The sequence below is a fragment of the Phacochoerus africanus genome, chromosome 5, assembly GCF_016906955.1.
Source record: "Phacochoerus africanus isolate WHEZ1 chromosome 5, ROS_Pafr_v1, whole genome shotgun sequence".
In the NCBI taxonomy this organism is placed as follows: domain Eukaryota; kingdom Metazoa; phylum Chordata; class Mammalia; order Artiodactyla; family Suidae; genus Phacochoerus; species Phacochoerus africanus.
Genome location: NC_062548.1, coordinates 102,595,062 through 102,614,649, shown reverse-complemented (window position 1 = coordinate 102,614,649; position 19,588 = coordinate 102,595,062). Strand labels below are relative to the sequence as shown.

The window sequence follows — 19,588 nt, the reverse complement described above, 5'->3', positions numbered from 1 at the left end:
CAAACTGATATCATCATCTTTTGCAGACTTAAATATTTCTTAAAACTACCTCTTCCTTTCCACTTATGCTACCCATCTCTTATTTCAGGTCCCCATCATGCTATGCTTAGACAGTCCCCTGAAATCTGCTTGTCACATAGCCACTAAGTGGTTCTCTAAATATAAATTGAACTAAATCTTCTCAGCTTAAAACCTTTTGGTAGTCTCTATTCCCTACAGACAAAGTCTCCAGGATCAACTTCTGCTTACCTCTCCCATCTAGACTTTCCTCTGCCATCTGGACTCTGCCCTTTCTTGTTCTACATTCTCACCACATAAAGACCTTCTGTCTAACTCACCCCAGTGCCATATACACTTACACACCCCACTTTGCCGTTATCTTCTTTCTGTTTCTTTACACACACTGGCATAAGATCCCAGTATCTTAATCACCTTCCTTACCTGGCTGTCTCCTACTTATTCTTTAAGACTTTGTTCTGTGTTTTTCCTAGGAAGCCTTTCTTGAACTCTGTGCCTTTAATCGTCCTTATAGAATTATGTGTCTTTTCTATGTACTTTTATGATACTCTCTTCAGATCCCTCTGTTGTACTTACCACATATTTTCATTGCTAGCCTGATTCCCTTGCAGGATTTTAATTCATTGATGCTTGTGGCTGCCTTGTACTCTCTTGTAAACACAAGGCTACGATCATAATAGGCCCTGCGTAAATATTTGATGGGTAGATAGTTGGTTGTTATATGGTAATTTAGACAAGTTGGGGTGACAGGCGCATGCAGAGAGAAGGACTATCCACTGCTGAGTGTGGAAGGAGCAAAACTAGTTTAGGCATTCAAAATAAACAGAAACATGAGGTATGAGGTTGGGAGTGTCAAAAAATGAGCCTCAACTGGTAGGGCCCATAGTGAAAAGTTTTCTTATGTCTTGCTAAAGAATTTAATTTTTATCCTGAGGGCACTGGAGAGCCATCAAAGAGTTTTGAATTGAAGAATGACAAGTAGATTTACACTAATCCATTAATTCTAAGATACCTATATTTCTTACATTTTAACATTTCTGGAACTGCAATGCATCTTATAATTGATTGTATTTTACAGTTCTCGTAAGCAACACTTCTTTCTAGTGGTATTCAAGATAATAGTACATATTACAATTGATGGCAAATTAAATTCAAAGACATTAGCATGTTTTAGAAAGCTGTTTGGACATAGTGTGTAGAATGCTTTAAGAGCAGAGTAATACTACAAGAAGGGAGAATATAGATAAACTGATCATAATCCAGAAGAGAAATTTGAGGCAGTAATGGCAAAGACGAGTTCATATAATTGTTCAGATATTAACTGCTTTCCGTTATTCAAGCACAGTGCTAAACACAGGGATACATAAAAGAGTCATGAAACAAGGTTTCCAGATAGAATTACAGATATTTAAAAATGGTTTAAGTCAAAATGGATTATAAACCTCAAAGTAAGGGTTAAAACCATAAAACTTCTATAAGAAAATATATATAGGAGAAAATCTTAGTGAGCTTGGGTTTGGCAAAATGTCTTAAATCAGACACAGGTACAAATAATAAGAGAAAAATCAATTAATTGAACTTCATCTTTTTTTTTCTTCTTCTTCTTTTAAGGCTGCACCTGCAGCATATGGAAGTTCTCAGGCTAGGGGTCAAATCGGAGCTGCAGCTACTTTTACTGCCAGCCTATACCACAGCAACTCCTTTTTTTTGGTATTTTGTCTTTTTAGGGCATATGGTGGTTCCCAGGCTAGGGGTCTAATCAGAGCTATAGCTGCTGGGCTACACCACAGCCACAGCAATGCCAGATCCAAGCTGTATCTGTGACCTACACCATAGCTCACGGCAACGCTGGATCCTTAACCCACTGAGTGAGGCCAGGGATCGAATCCACGACCTCACAGTTCCTAATTGAATTTGTTTCTGCTGCGCCATGACGAAAACTCCCCAAGTTTGTTTGTTTGTTTTAATTTTTTTTTTGTCTTTTTTTGCTATTTCTTTGGGCCGCTCCCACGGCATATGGAGGTTCCCAGGCTAGGGGTCGAATCGGAGCTGTAGCCACCGGCCTATGCCAGAGCCACAGCAACGCGGGATCCGAGCCGCGTCTGCGACCTACACCACAGCTCACGGCAACGCCGGATCGTTAACCCACTGAGCAAGGGCAGGGACGGAACCCGCAACCTCATGGTTCCTAGTCGGATTCGTTAACCACTGCGCCACGACGGGAACTCCTCCCCAAGTTTTTAAATATGTTATTCCAAAGACTGTCTTGAAAAATAAAAGGGCAAACTACGTAACAGTAGACAATATTTGCAAGACATGTATTTGTCAAAGGACTTTAACTGGAATATATTTTTTAAAACTCTTACAACTCAATTATTAGGAAGAGCTTATTTTGAAAGTAGATAAAAGGGAGTTCCCATTGTGGCTTAGTGGTTACAAACCACTATCCATGGGTACATGGATTTGATCCCTGGCCTCATTCAGTGGATTAAGGATCTGGCATTGTTGTGAGCTGTGGTGTAGGTTGCAGACACAGCTCGGATCCTGTGTTGCTGTGGCTGTGGCATAGGCTACCAGCTGCAGCTCCAATTTAACCCCTAGCCTGGGAACTTACATACGCCTTGGGTGTGGCCCTAAAAAAAAAAAAAAAAAGTAGGTAAAGATTTGAATAGACACTTCACCAAAAAAGATATATGTTCATGTCAAATAAGTACATGAAAATATATTTAACACCTTTAGAATTAAGGAAATGCAAATTGAAACTATGGTGAATTGCCGCTACATGCTTTCTAGGATGGCTGAAATTTAAAAGTTTGTTCATTCTAAGCGTTTGCAACAATGTGAAGCAACTGGAACTTGACAGTGTTAGCAGGAGTATAAAATGGTACATCCGCTTTGAAAAGAGCCTAGCAGTTTCTTTAAAAGTTATGCATTCATTTATCACCTAGTTTAGGCATTTACCTTTGAGAAATGTCCACCCAAAGATTTGTAAACACTTATATTTATTGTAGCTTTATTTGTAATAGTAGAAAACTGGAAACTATCCAGTGTAAACACGTAACTAAATGATTTAAAACATTGTTATATATATGTCCATATAATGGGATGGCATTGGGCTATAAAAAGGAAATAATCTATTGATACATATATCATCTCAGATGAATCTCAAAATAATTATGCTGAATTTTAAAATGCAGGCGGAGAAGATATTTACTACATTATTCCATTTATATAAAATTCTAGGAAATGCAAACTAATTTATACTGATAGGAAGTAGATCAGTGGTTTCCTGGGAGCAAGAGTGAGGAAAGAGAGATGGATTATAGAGGAATGCAAGGAAACTTTAGATAATCATGGCCATGTTCATTATCTTGATTGTGGTGATTCTTTCACAGGCATATATGTATGTCAAAACTTAGTAAATTTTATACTTTATATATGTGTAACTTGTACATTAGTTTCAACAAAACTGGGGATTGGGATTTTTCAAAGAGTTATAGAAGCAACAGAGGAATTAATCACCCATTGAATGTTGGCAGTAAGGAAATGGAGGAATCAAAGCTGATTTTCTGTTTTCTGATTTGTACAGTAAATGGGTGGTGTGTCCTTCACCATGAATCACAGAGTACCAGGTTTTAATTGTTTTCTTTGGTGGGAGGAGGGAAACAAGTTTGTGGGAAGATGTTCAATAGAAGTTAGATATAAAAAATTATGAGAAGGGTATGATGGCTATCTGAATAGCGAAGATATTTATCTTGCCAATAAAATCTGAGCAAAAAAAGAATATCCAGCAAATGAAAGTGAGAAGAAATGGTGAGAACTAAGTAGAAATTCAGACAAGGTCAGTGTTCTAGAAACCAAAGACATTATCCTTATCTGAGTGATCAGCAATTTTAGATGTTGAAGAAAATGTGAGCAAGATGAGGACTGAAAAATATCCATTGAATTTAGTGAAAAAGAAGTCATTGGTGATCTTGGCAAGAAAGTTTCTATGAAATCGTTAGATGACAGCCAGATTGCAGAAGGTTGAGGTGCAAATAGAAAGTAAAGACTGGTGGCTCTTTTCCAAATGTTAGACTTGTAATAGAGGTGAGTGAGTGCCTATGTCAAGGGGGTGGAGGGTGGGGTCATGGGAATACAGGATCAAGGAGTTGCTTTGAGTATATAGCCATCCCTTAGTATCCACAGTTGTTGATTCCAGGACCCTTGAAGACACCACAATTCAAGGATGCTCAAGTCCCTGATGTAAAATGGCATAGTACAATTGTCCTGCAGACTTGAGCATCTTTGGAGTTTGTGGGGGTTTCGGGGTGTGCTGGAACTAATCCCCTATGGATGCCAAGGGACAGCTGTATGTGTTTATGAATTATATACAGAATTATGTATATATTTTTCGAATAGCAGTAACTTGGTGTTTAGCAAGTGGAATATCTACAGTTTATTAAATTCTAAATGAGTTACGGAGGACTTACTACTCATGCAAATTGTGATCCTAATCAGAATATTTAGAAGCAAAAGAGAGTATCCCATTTATACTAACTGGGAGAATGTGTTTGTTTTTCTGTTGGAGACAGTTGCTAGCTTGGTGTGTATGAAATACAAGCTCTTCTTTTCTTCTTGAAGTAAAACAACATGAAGTAACTTTTCTCTCTTTACATATTTGTGTATAAGGATCTAAACTAATTTAAAACAGAAAATTCAAAAATGACTATTGGTCCATGACCTGTGTCACTGCTGCATTCCAATTTATCACAAGATTTACACATAATTCATTCCTGAAAGACATACATCATATGTATATGTTTTGATAAAGAAATTTTAAAATATAATAAAATTATTTGTACTTCCATCCATCTTCGGTGTGGCTCCAAAATTTCTCCAGTGTTTCTAATTTTTATTTTTCTTTCACTAGGGCCTATACATTCAGCCACATTCAGTGAGAGGTCAGTTTAGGTTAAAGATTTGTCATTTTCAACATACAGTACTTAATAATTTTCCACCATATAGTATGTCTTTGAGACCTTCCTTTTACTCACATCAGCATCTTCATTTTTCTACTTTTCCATTTATTTTGCATAATAAAGATAATAAAATGACTAGATAATTGCACAAAAAATTCAGGTTTTTTTTAATTGTTGCTACTCTATGGAGTAAACTTTATAACTGGCTCAATAGTTGGAAGCCTGTATGTTAAATAATAAAAAGGAAGCCATTATATATAGGCCCTGAAATGGCCAAGACATCAAAAGATACCTAGTCTTTCTAGAGTAAGTATCTAGGATGTGAATTGAGCTTCCTAAGACTGTTCAAAACTGTGAGTCATGCACTACCATCTAATCATGTGAAGATAAATGATAATTCCACAGGATACCTTGAAAGCATATGAGGAGCTGAACAGTCAGCTGTAGGACCTAGAAACATTGATCATGTATTGATTTCTTTTTTAAAAAAACATTTTTTACTGTGGTAAAATATACATAACATAAAATTTACCTCTTTAACTATTTTTAGGGGTACAGTTTGGTGGCATTAAATTTATTCATGTTGTTGTGTACCAGCACCACCATCCATTTCTAGAACTCTTTCATCTTCCGAAACTGAAACTCTGTATCCATTCACTCCTCACCCCCCACACCCCTGACCCTAGCAGCTGCTATTTTGTTTTCTGTTTCTATGAATTTGACTACTCCAGGTGCCTTGTATAATTGAAATCATAAAATATATGTCCTTTTTGTCTGGCTTATTTCACTTAGAATAGTGTCTTCAGGGTTGATCCATGTTATAGTATGTTTCACAATTTTATTCCTTTTTTAGGCTGAATAATATTCCATTATATGTATGTACCATTCATCTGTCAGTAGACATTTGGGGGGTTTCCATCTTTTTGGCTGTTGTAAATAATGCTGCTATGAATATTGCTCTACAGATATTTTCTTCACTCCCTGCTTTCAATTCTTTTGGGTGTATATATCTAGAATTGGAATTGCCAGGTTATATGGTACTTCCATGTTTAACTTTTTGAGGAATAGCCAATACTGTTTTCTACAGCAGGTGTACCATTTTACAGTCCTCTCAGAAATACACAAGGATTCCGGTTTCTTCACATCCTTGTTAACACTTGTTATTTTTGTTTGCTTGTTTAGTTTAGTTTTGTTTTTTAATTAATTAATTAATTAATTTCGCTTTTTAGGGCCACACCCACGGCATACAAAGGAGGTTCCCAGGCTAGGGGTCCAACGGAGCTACAGCTGCCAGCCTACACCACAGCCACAGCAACACCAGATCTGAGCCGCATCTGCAACCTACACCATAGTTCACAGCAATGCTGGATCTTTAACCCACTGAGAGAGGCCGGGGACTGAACCTGCAACCTCATGGTTCCTAGTTGGATTCGTTTCTGCTGTGCCATGATGGAAACTCCTGTTTTGTTTTTTAAATAACAGCCGTCCTAATGGGTGTGATTGATCTCTTTTTACTTGAGACGAAGTTTATTTATTTATTTATTTTTTAGTTAGTTTTTTTTTATTACTCAATGAATTTATTACATTTGTAGTTCTACAATGATCATCACAAGCCAGTTTTACAGAATTTCCATCCCACAATCCCAGAGCATCCCCCCACCCCCCAAACTGTCTCCTTTGGAGACCATAAGTTTTTCAAAGTCTGTGAGTCAGTATCTGTTCTGTGAGGAAGTTCAGTCTGTCCTTTTTTCAGATTCCACATGTCAGTGAAAGCATTTGATGTTGGTGTCTCATTGTATGGCTGACCTCATTTAGCATGATAATTTCTAGGTCCATCCATGTTGCTAAAAATGCCGGTCTTTCGTTCCTTTTAATGGCTGAGTACTATTCCATTGTGTACATGTACCACATCTTCTTGATCCACTCCTCTGTTGATGGACATTTAGGGTGTTTCCATGTCTTGGCTATTGCAAGTAGTGCTGCAATGAACATTGGAGTACATGTGTCTTTGTGAGTCATGGTTGTCTCTGGATAGATGCTCAGGAGTGGGATTGCTGGATCAAATGGTAGTTCTATTTTTAGTTTTCTGAGGAATCTCCATCCTGTTTTCCACAGTGGTTGCACCAATTTACAATCCCACCAACAGTGTACTAGGGTTCCTTTTTCTCCACACCCTCTCCAGCACTTATTGTTTGTAGACTTTTTGATGATGGCCATTCTGGCCAGTGTAAGGTGGTACCTCATTGTGGTTTTGATTTTTATTTCTCTAATAATGAGTGATGTTGAACATCTTTCCATGTGTTTTTTGGCCATCTGTATGTTTTCTGAGATGAAGTTTAGAACGTTGAAAGAGAGCATAAGAAGTGATTGTAGACTATATGCATTTTTAATATAGTGGCTAGTGGGTTTTTTGCATAACAAGTTTAAAAATATTTATTTCAAAAATCAGCTAGTGATTAGCAGAAGCGGTGCTCAGAAGAAAATTTATAGCTGTATATACCAGTATTATAAAAGAGAAAAGGAGGGCACACTTCAGGGCATTAGCATACTATGGCCTTCTTTGCATGGCAAAGCAATAAAACTGTTTTTTTCTCCTTCACCAAAAAAAAAGAAAAAAGATCTCAATCAATAGCCTAACTTTAATCTTAAGGGAAGAGAAAAGAAAGGGAAAAAAAATGAAAACCAGAGCTTGCAGAGGGAAGGAAGTAGTAAAGATTAGAGGTAAATGAAATAGGGAACAGAAAAACAATAGAATTAGTGAATCCAAAAGTTGATTTTAAAAAAAAATTAAAAAGATAAACGACAAACTAGAATGAATACGAAAATAAGAAGGAAGACTTAAACTGTTGAAATCAGAAGTGAAAGTGGGAGATATTAATGCAGACCTTTCAGAAATAAAAGGATTTTAAGAGAGCACTCTAAACAATTTGCATCATATAATCCTATTGAAAAATAGGCAAAAACCTTGAATAGCTATTTCTCCAAAGAAGATATACAAATGGCCAGCAAGCCCAGTAAAAGATTATCATTATTAGGGAGTTCCTGTCATGGCTCAGCGGTAACAAACTCCACTAGTATCTATAAGGATGTGTGTTTGATCCCTTGCCTCACTCAGTGGGTTAAAGATCCAGCATTGCCCGGAGCTGTGGGGTAGGTCGCAGATGCGTGGCTGTGGTGTAGGCTGGCAGCTGTAGCTCAGATTTGACCCCTAGTCTGGAGACTTTCATATGCCGAGGGTGTAGCTCTAAAAAGACAAAAAAAAAAAAAAAAGATTCTCATTATTAGGAAAATGTAAATCAAAACCATGATGAGATAGTACTGCATAGCCACTGAGATGGCTATAATTTTAAAAACAAACAAAAATGAAAAATAACAAGTGTTGGCAAGGATGTGGTGGAATTGGAAGCTTCATATGTTGCTTGTAGCATTGTAACATGGTGCTGGTGCTAGATTTGGAGTTCCTCATAAGTTAAACATAAAATAACCCTGTGACCCAAAAATCCTATTCCTAGTTATATACCCCCAAATGTAATTGAAAACATATTCAAATAGAAATTTGGGTGCAGATGCAGCACTATTAACAGTAGCCAAAAGGTGGAAATAACCCACATGTCCATGAACAGATGAATGGATACATAAAATGTGGCATAGTCCTACAGTGGAATATTATTCAGCCATAAAAAAGAATAAAGTGCTTTTACCTTGCTGCCACATGGATGAACCTTAAAAACTTTGTGCTAAGTGAAAGAAGCTGGACACAAAAACACGTATTATATGATTCCATGTATATAAATATTCAGAATAGGCAGAACTATAGAGACAATGCAGATTAATGGTTGACAAGGGCAGGGGGAGGAAGGGGGTAATAAAATGTTCTGAACTGAGTAGTGGGAATGGTTGCTCAATATTGTGAATATACTAAATGCCACTGAATTGCACATTTTCAAATAGTTAAAATCATAAATTTTGTACATATTTTACCACAATAAAAATAAAAGGTCCCTATAACAAGAAGTCACATGTTTGGCAGTTTAGCACTAAATCTAGTGACCAGTGATACTAGCATAATTTGGAGGTTATTGTACCTTATTATGTGAAAATTTTCCTTCTATTCTTCTGATTCATTCTATCTGAGGTAGGGGCTAGAAGTTTTTATATTAAGTAAGCACTTTAGATGATTCCACGTGGTCCCCGACAGCTTATTATTGTCAGAAATGCAGTGCTATACATACATTGTGTGCATAACACTGTAGGATGCCAAATATTTTAGGCTCTCTATATAATGGGTTTTGCTCTCTGTGTTTTTATAAAGAGAAGCAAACAAAGGAACATGAGTTCCTGTTGTGGCTCAGCGGAAATGAATCTGACTAGCATGCATGAGGATGCAGGTTCCATCCCTGGCCTTGCTCAGTGGGTTAAGGATCCAGTGTTGCCATGAGCTGTGCTATAGGTCAAAGATGTGGCTTGGATCTGGCATTGCTGTGGCTGTGGCGTAGGCTGGCAGCTGTAGCTCCGATTGCACCCCTAGCCTGGGAACCTCCATATGCTGTGCGTGCAGCCCTAAAAAGACAAAAAGAAAAAAAAAAGAAACATGAAATTGGCCAATTATAAAAGTTAGATTTTCTTGTCTGCATGTGAGAAAACTAAGCCCAGAAATTCAAAATTATTCTCTAGTCCCAAATTTAAAAAAAAAACTCCTCTTAGTAGATGTGGCTCTTTTGTGAGTTTGAGTCTTCCTGACCCTACCAGCATACCCACTACACATTTTTTCCAATCCTTCTACTGTGTAGATTAAGATAACAAGGTATTTTATATACTTATAGTTTATTTATATGGGACAATATTCTAAGATTCAGCTCCCCACCCCCCCAGCCCCTTGCTTTTTAGGGCTGCACCTGCAGCATATGGAAGTTCCCAGGCTTGGGGTGGAATCAGAGCTGCAGCTGCCAGCCTATGCCACAGCCACAACAATGCTGGGTCCAAGCCACATCTGTGACCTAGACCACAGCTCATGGCAAGGCCGGATCCTTAATCCACTGAGCAGAGCCAGGGGTCAAACCTGCATCCTTATGGATACTCGTTGAGTTCATTACCACTGAGCCACAATGGGAGTTCCTATTTCTGAAAATTGATGTTTAAGAGATTTGTGGTTTACTTGGGGCACACCTTTGAATCATGTACTTTAAAGCTGCTGTGTCAAGAGCAAATCATTTAGCTAGAGAATGAGTCTAGCCGCAATTCAGGAACTTATTTATCATGGCTTTTCTATAAGTCTGTTTTGATGAGATGAAATCTTCAGACAATAACTTTGCATGCACATACAGGGGGAAACAATCTGCTTGCTAGGTCTAAACACTAATGGCCTTCCTTTTTTTTTTTAAGTTCTAATCTTTGGGGAATATTTTGAAATTTGGTGTAAATAATTTTTTCTTAACCATCTATCTCTAGGCCAGCCAGGCCTTCGAGAAGCTATTTCCATGTCCTGTATAACCAACGGGAGTGGTTCAAACAGAAAACCAAGTCACACCAGCTCTGTCTCAATCGCAAGAAAAGAAACTCTTTCATCTGCTGCTAAAAGGTATCCATTTGTAAAAAAGCTAACATTGCAAAATTGTCTGACTATGATAACTCAGTCTACTTTTGAAAAGAATATGAAATAGAGCTGTATGGAATTCAGGTGAGCATGTCTTTTGAATTCTTTGCCTCTAAATGTGGAGATAGCCAGCCTGTACTCACTGAGTTTATGTTCATCATACCTATGGAGTTGTACGAGGAAGCTTTTACTTCTTACTAAAGCAAGCAGTTCCGTTTCCTGGTTTGTGGGTTTGTTTGGGTTTTTTTTAATTGTTTCTTTTAAATAAGCGTTTGTTGATGAGATAAGCATCACTGTATTTAATGTAATTTTATAAGTGATAAATTTATCATCACATATTTAAAGAGGAAATAGAATCTTTTATATATATCTACATTAATGGAAGAGTAAATGCCATTATAACTTTTATTCTTTAACCATGACTATAAAATTGAGGCTTAATTTAAAATATTATAGTACTATGTTGTGTCCTTGTATGTTAGGGGATGGTGGGCAGGAGGGCATTGGAAATACTGTAATTGTAAAAGTTTCAGTGGATTACAGATTAACATTCCCAATGTCCTTTTCATCAGTTAATTGATTCAATCTACTCAATAAAATTGCTTCAAGATTTTTCTGCTTTTGTGTAATTTCTAGCAGATTATTCCATATAGTTTGGAGAGACCATAAAAGATTAACCACATAATCTTATATCTGTTTTCTTCAGATATGAGATTGATTACAGAATGATTAAGGAAAAACTTTAGAGAGTTCCTGTCATGGCGCAGCAGAGATGAGGCCGACTGGGAACTATGAGGTTGCAGGTTCGATCCCTGACCTCGCTCAGTGGGTTGGGGATCCAGCGTTGCCATGAGCTGCGGTGTGGGTTGCAGACGTGGCTTGGATCCTGCATTGCTGTGGCTGTGGCGTAGGCCAGCAGCTGTAGCTCCAATTCAACCCCTAGCCTGGGTACCTCCATATGCCACGAGTACGACCCTAAAAAGCAAAAAAAAAGAAAAGGAAACACTTTCATAGAATAATATTTAAAATGTGCTGATGGAAAATGATTGCCTCAGAGCTCCCACTGTGGCACAGTGGAAATGAATCCAACTAGTATCCATGAGGATGCAGGTTTGATTCCTGGCCTCGCTCAGTGGGTCAGGGATCTGGCGTTGCCATGAGCTGTGATATAGCTCACAGATGTGGCTCGGATCCCAGGTGGCTGTGGCTGTGGCATAGGCCTCTAGCCTGGGAACTTCCATGTGCCCTGGGTGTGGCCCTAAAATGGGAAAAAAAGAAAGAAAGAAAGAAAAAAGAAAATGGCTGCCTCAATAAACTAATACCAGTGGCTAAATTATTCATCATTGTGAGTTTACAGGTGTTAACCAGACGTTTGACTGTAGGAATGGTGAAGAGATGACAAGATCTTAAGGCCTTTTAAAAGCCCCTTCTAGAGTTCAGTCATTAAAGTCATTTTTATTACAGAAACTAGACTTTCTCTTCCAGAGCATGCTGTAATTCATTACCTGTGCTCCAGTTTCAAGAGAAAAATACAAATTAGGAAAACATTTAGTGGAAATTTTTAATACAGTTTTTAGTAATAATACATCCTTTTTGTGTCCAGTAGTAGTTTGGATTCAACCCATTTTCTTTCTTTCCTTTTCTTCTCTTTTCTTTTCTTTTTAGCTGCACCTGTGGCTTGCACAAGTTTCTGGACTAAGGATCAAGCCCATGCCACAGCAGTGACAACTCTGGATCCTTAACCCACTAAGCCACCAGGGAACTCCATTGTTTTTTCCCAGCTCATTTTCTTACATAGCTATAGTTCTGTGCAGTGATCAGTACTGTGTACAGTAGTGAGGCAGCAATCTAAAACCAGATGAGTATGTTACTTTATGTTACTTTGTGTTTTGCTTTTAAATAACCCAGAAGGAATATCTCTTTTAGATTCTACTGGGCTCGCCTAAGACCAGTGGCCTAGTGCTATATGCATTCAGGATTGTTTGTAGACCAAGGAGAAATTTCAAAATTAATCTGATATTTTTGACGTAGAATTGTATTTCTCAAGCACATACTTTAAAAAGTTGAATATGAACAACACAAAGGCCATTTTCAAGTCAGAAGGTATCAGAATGAATCGCATTAAAAATGTCACTGTCAAAATTATATTTTAACATTACTGTTATTATGTGATTAAGTTTTATGTACTACATATATTAGTTTAGAATGTTCTTAAACATACTTTGTAGATTATGCACCTTATTGTCAAATTTAAAAATGTCATTTGATTAAGTAGTTGGTAGTTTTATACCTTTCAGCCCTGGAATCATTGATTCCGTCTGTTTTATAATACTGCTAAAAGTGTTTACACAATATAAGTACTCTTAGCCATTGTGATCAGGAGTAGCAGATACTTCATTACTCAAGAATCAAAGTGTAGAATAGTAAGAATTTATACATAAATATCTTAAATATTTTAACTTAAAATATGTTCACAGGAGTTCCCGTCGTGGCGCAGTGGTTAACGAATCCGACTAGGAACCATGAGGTTGCGGGTTCGAGCCCTGGCCTCGCTCAGTGGGTTAAGGATCCGGCGTTGCCGTGAGCTGTGGTGTAGGTTGCAGACGCGGCTCGGATCCCGCGTTGCTGTGGCTCTGGCATAGGCTAGTGGCTACCGCTCTGATTCAACCCCTAGCCTGGGAACCTCCATATGCCGTGGGAGCGGCCCAAGAAATAGCAACAACAACAACAACAACAAAAAAGACAAAAAAAAAATATGTTCACAATGTTCATTTGTCAACTTTTTAATGAAAGGATGAGTCACCCCTAAGTGTGCGTCTCTGATTAGATTCTTTATTGACTGTCTTGCATAAAATACGCCTATAAATCATTTTTTATAATTTTTAGTTTCATTTTTTAAGACAGTAAGAAATTTCAAACTTGTAAAATAATATGAATTGGAACCCATTTCTTTTTCTGATTTTTTTTTCCTCAACCTTTTGTAATTGTTTCATCTACACAAGATTTAAGAGCAGTTTTTTTTAGTAATTCATTTTTATGGAGTCTTTCCAAAGCATTCAACTTAGTTTACATAGAAATTATAATTCTATGTACATTTTGTTAATTTGCTTTGTATTTTATTAACTTACATAATTAAAATACACTGACACAAGCAGGTTCAGGGAAAAAACACAATGGACTCTTGGTAAGTTTAAAATTCAACTGGCAGGAATACAGAAGAAACGGGAATTAGAGAATAATCTATGAATAGTGTACCTTGGGCGTCAGTTATGTTTTACAGAAGTAATGTAAAGTATCACTAAGGCTCTGATTTAAGTAAATTGAAGTCAGTTAGGGCTTCTGTTGTCCCCCTCAAGTCTGCCAAGATGGCAAAATTCATTAGAGGCCGTTTTGGTGCAAAGAGGCTATCTTCATAGGATCTGTTGCCTTAGAATTATAGTAAGTTCTTCACTGAAGATTTTAATAGCTTCCAGGGTTTTTTAAAAAATATCTTCATTATTCAATGAAAGCAGCATAAATTGTATTAGTTGTATGATTTAGGATTTTGAATATTCAACTTTTTCCATCGTTTGATATCTTTGTTTAAATATGTGTTGTTCCATGTTATACTTTATTTTACAGTGGTACAGAAAAAAAGAAAGAAAAACCACAAGGACAGAGAGAAAAAAAAGAGGAATCTCACTCTAATGATCAAAGTCCACAAATTCGAGCATCACCTTCTCCCCAACCCTCTTCACAGCCTCTCCAAATACACAGACAAACTCAAGAAAGCAAGAATTCTACTCCCACCAAAAGGTTTTAACTGACCCAAAGTACAGAGCTAGGGAATGGTTGTAACGATACCTAAATTCTGTGACTTGAGGAAAAGTTGGCTATCTGTGGATGCCAAAAGAAAAGCCTGGTTGCCTTTTCTTTCCCCACTTCTTCGTTGCTGTAGTCTGTATTTTAACACACTGGGGAATGGAAATTTAAGGTCCAAATTTATCAGATAAAACCAGAGGGAAAAAACTAAGTTATAAACAATTTGATGAAAGGAAGGCAAAAGTAACCTACTCTAAAACCAAAACATTTTTATAAACAAAATTACAGAATTTTAAAACATTTGTATATAACTATGCATAAATTCATAGCCATGGATAGAAAATTGCCGTATGTAATTATCCTCACGCTATTTTGGCATCATTACAACCTTCAACATGCAAGGGCCCTTCGCAACAAATGCCTCCTCATTGCTACTGCATCTCTTTCAGTTTTGGGTTTTGGGAGGATAAGTTCTTGCTTGAGTAAGAATCCGTTTCACCTGATCTTTTCAGTGCTAAAGGCTTGCTCGAGAGCTTCTCTCTATGTCTGTAATAATTAATATTTTAAAGTTATGAGAGGGGGGAGAAGGGAAAAACATTCTAACGATGTGTGTGAGCCTAAATTGGGGATCTAAACTGCATGCTGGGAGTTCAAACTACAGCTGCCTTGTAATCAAATATTTAGACTATCTTTATGAAATGTGCCTGCTTTAGGGATGTTGATTCAAGTTTTATGATTAGGTATAGATATATTTTATCATGATACTTCTGCTTGGAAATATTAGGGAAATATTAAATCATTTCTAGAACTGGCTAGGATTTTAGTAAAAATAAATGACATCCATTCCTAAAACATTTTAATATATTTTTATTTGATTAGTTTAATATTTTGCCTCAACTCTAATGGAAATTTGGGAAAACACAACACCCTTCATTTGATTGATGCATGTTTAACATTTTTAAAATGCTTGTGTGTCTCTCTCACGCAGATTCTTATGCTATCTAAATGGTTTGTAATTCTTCTGCCTGGTCTCATGGGAGTTTTCCTTGGATATAGCTTGTTAATGTTATGCAACTTTGGATTGTGTGTGGTTAAAGGTGGCTTTTTGATAATCAGTCTCTTTAAGGTTCTGATTTGACTTGGCGTCTTCTTTGTCCCAGATCTTTTTTTCAGCTTCTTAAGGTCTCCTGGAAATGTGCTTGCCATTCTAAATTTTGGATATACTGTTACAAAAAGTATTGAAGACTGGATGAGTTGTAGGACAGTTAGCAGTGCAGCCAAAAAAAAAATCATTTATAAATCAAAATATTTCAGTTGTAAATATATGGAATCAGTGCTGATAATACAACATCCTTGTGTTAAATTGTGTTTATTTTTGATCATGGGTAAAATTGCCTCTAAAAGTTATAAATAAGAGTTTACTTTTAGTCCCACAATTTATTTAGTAATTGGCATTTGTACCATGTATAATTTACATGAGAACATAAAAATGAAAATAGGAGCCTTGTAATAACTTTGAAAAAGTGTAGATTTTTTTTTCGAAAATCCACACAGTTTCACCAGTTATGAGATACTAATTACTCTGATTTTAAGCAAGTTTTTTTAAACAAATAATATTTGTTCTAGTGAATCTTCTGAGTAATAGTGAAAATTAAAAAGCAGATTTGATAATTGCCTTGTTTAACTCCTACACTCATCCAGGCACAGAACTTTCAACTAATCCTTCCTTCTCTTTTCTGGATTAGCTTTAAGAAAATGTTAATTGCTGCTTTTATGTTCTATTTTAACTGTCAACTACATGTCATTGCTATATATAAAATCTTTCTCTAAGAAATTAATATGTTTCTTGCAGCATAAAACGACCAGCAACAGCTGAAAAGTCACATAATTCATGGGAAAATTCAGATGATAGCCGTAACAAATTATTCAAGGCAGTTTCAACATCAAAATTAATATCCAAAGTTATAAAAAATACAGACAAGTAAGTATTATATCTGAAAATTCTCAGATTATATCTCAGTTATATCTGAAAATTATTTATTCTTTCACTGTCATGTTTGCATGTACAATTATATGCCTGGTTTCAATCATTTCTTAAAATTTATATTGTAATTTATTCTTTGTCTCTTCTAAGTGTATTTTTCTTAAAAAAAAAAAAAAAAAAAAGGCTTGGGAGTTTCTGTTGTGGCTCAGTAGTAACAAACCCAGCTAGTATCCATGAGGATGCAGGTTCGGTCCCTGGCCATGCTCACTGGGTTAAGGATCTGGTGGTACAGTGAGCTGTGGTGTAGGTCAGAGATGCAGCTCTGATCCTATGTTGCTGTGGTTGTGGTATAGGCTGGCAGCTGCAGCTCTAATTTGACTCCTAGTCTGGGAACTTCCGTATGCCACTAAAAAGCAAAAAAAAAAAAAAAAAGAAAGAAAGAAAAGCTATATCTTCTTGTTAATACCTCTCAAATCAAATAAAAAATCTCAATAATCCCATAAAAATTTAAGTATTTTTCATAAATTCTATGCTTTCACTGCCTAGGTGAGCTTATGGAATATTCGTGTTTTATGAAATAGTATATATTAGTAGTTGAAACCAGAGAGAAACTTAAAAAATACTGATGCCCGAATTTCATGTCTAGAGATTTATCTGGGGTGTAGCCTAGGCATTGAAGCTTTTTCAGTTTCTTCAGATGATTATGATGGTCAGCCAAATAAAATTATAAAATAAATGTCTTTGAATTCCTTTTGTAGGCATAAAGATGTCATCATCAACCAAGGTAAACTGAAAGTCCTTTTTAAAAAATATTTGTCTTTTCTACATCAGTGAAATTTTTGCTATTGATAAGAATATTGACATTTTCATTCAGTGTACTTTATTAGCTCACAGCTTTAAAAAAAAAAAGTACTTATTATAGTCTTTAAAGAAAATACCCAATTTTTATTGTAAGATATGTCATTTTTGTCTCAACCAGCAAAAATGTCAACCCGTGAAAAAAACAGTCAAGGTAAGAATAAGCTACACAGTTGGTCGCCTTCTAAGTTAATTTTTTCTTGGATCTCTTATTTGGCTTTTCATTGTTTATACTTTCTGTCCTCTTAATAAAGAAAATATGGTAATTTGAACTAGTGAATCCAACCACTTCTCTAAAAATCTTCTATGAGCTCTGAAGATTCAAGGTCAACAGTAGAAATAAGTATATTATTACAAAGAGGTATGAAATACTAAGGAGAATTTCACCCTTAAAAAAAAAAAAAGGTGTACTAAGAAAAGCCATTTAAGGAGTTCCCATGGTGGTGCATCGGAAACGAATCCGACTAGGAACCATGAGGTTGTGGGTTCGATCCCTGGCCTCACTCAGTGGGTTAAGGATCTAGTGTTGCTGTGGGCTGTGGTGTAGGTCACAGATGTGGCTTGGATTCTGCGTTGTTGTGGCTGTGGTGTAGGCCAGCAGCTGTAGCTCTGATTAGACCCCTAGCCTGGGAAGCTCTTTGTGCCTCAGGTGTGGCCCTAAAAGAAAGGAAAAAAGAAAAGCCATTTAAAAGATTTATAAGTTTTAATTTATTTTCCTGTCTTGCCAACTTCATTGCAAATAATCACCCATTTCTTAAAGCTAAGACTTAAAATATGAGTCTAGCAAATCCATTTCCTCTTAAAATTCTTCTTTTGATTTATTTGTAATTTCTGGCTACTTGCTGTTGTTGGCTTGTTCTGATCCAAAAAAGGAGAGCAGACTTTCTGTAAATGTGTATTTAATTTAATTGCCAAGTAGATAAGACTTACACATCAGTTTTACATTCTCCTTTGATTGCCTGCAAATCTAATTGAAGCATGCTCTTCTAAGTAAAAGCATGTTCTTTCTGTGCATGCTTTTTACAGCTCATTTCTATGCATCATAGTTATCTTTATTTTCTGCGCTAGTTATTATGGTAACCATATACAGTGTGGTTAAAATTTTTGTTAGAGATTTAACTCGATGTTTCTAGATTTTTACTTTCTTTGATTCTAGTAAGAAAAACATGTTCAATCTTCTTTGGATCATTTGTTTTTATATAAAAATTCTAAAGTTGATTTTCGCCATTCTCTTTTTATTATATATTACTTTCTCTCTCCTTTAGAATTAAATATAGATTAAGTGATGGTTGAAATACCTTAAAGAAAAAAATGCAAATTTTATTTACAAAAGCGATTCCTATTATATATATCAAAAAATTATAAGTGTTGGTTGGATAGAAACTACAAATTTCATTTGCCAAAGTAAATCAGGAAGAAACATTCTCAACTCAGTGGGTTAAGGATCCAGCTTTGCCGTGAGCTGTGGTGTAGGTGGCAGACACGGCTCGGATCCCACATTCCTGTGGCTCTGGTGTAGGCCAGTGGCTACAGCTCCGATTAGACCCTAGCCTAGGAATCTCCGTATGCCGCAGGAGCGGTCCTAGAAAAGGCAAAAAGACAAAAAAAAAAGGAACATTCAAAGAGGAGTAGATGTGTAGAAAAGAGTTTGGTGTTGGACAGTTACACTTGAGTTGTCTATACAGCTTAATCTACTTGTAGAGTTGTATAAATAGGCAACACATGAGTTTTGGAATCGAGACTGGTTTCACCATTGACCTTAATCAGATTAGTTCACTTTCTTTAAGACTTTGTTTTCTCATCTATAATTGAGATAGTAATAAACCCTCAAAGGATTATTATAAAATTATAGATAATAAAGTGTTTAAACAGTACTTGGCATATAGAACGAAGTAAATTTTAGTTACTAATATATATGACAGTAAAACTTCGCACTCAAATATGTGGAGTTAAGATGAAAAGATGACCATTAAAAATACATTTCACAGTACATTTTCTTATACTTGAACTACTAATCTAAAATAGCTGTCATTTTTGGACAGTCTTTTAAAAATATGATTTATTAATTTCTTTAGCTCTTTTTTGACAGATGTGTGACTTGCTCTAAATCATCTGTTTTGAATAGAAAACAAGCCTATTTACATTTGGTACATATAGATGAGTGGAAGCAGAGAAAATTACCTGAGAGGTCTGTGTCCTTCAGGTATAGCAGAGAAGAGCAGTACATTGCACACCGTGATTAGCACTTAGATGGAAGGAAACCGTGGTTGAAAGCAGTAGGAGGTGGAATGAGATATACATGAGGCTCGGTGTGGGAAAAGGACATGTTTTACCACTAAGAAGAGGCTCTTACTAACTCAGATCCTTGTCTAT

General features: G+C 36.3%; 1 protein-coding gene across 4 annotated transcripts in view; it reads left to right on the top strand.

Moving 5' to 3' along the window:
* EML4 (EMAP like 4) overlaps nt 1-19,588 on the top strand; it is a 147,904-nt gene that overhangs the window by 65,973 nt on the left and 62,343 nt on the right. For 2 of the 4 annotated variants that reach the window (XM_047782198.1, XM_047782196.1), the window contains exons 3-7: nt 10,428-10,557; nt 14,194-14,367; nt 16,226-16,354; nt 17,116-17,141; nt 17,337-17,369. In XM_047782198.1, the coding sequence (XP_047638154.1) occupies nt 10,428-10,557; nt 14,194-14,367; nt 16,226-16,354; nt 17,116-17,141; nt 17,337-17,369 (492 nt within the window). The remainder of the gene's footprint in view (nt 1-10,427; nt 10,558-14,193; nt 14,368-16,225; nt 16,355-17,115; nt 17,142-17,336; nt 17,370-19,588) is intronic. The other 2 variants (XM_047782199.1, XM_047782197.1) reach the window with 1 other exon arrangement.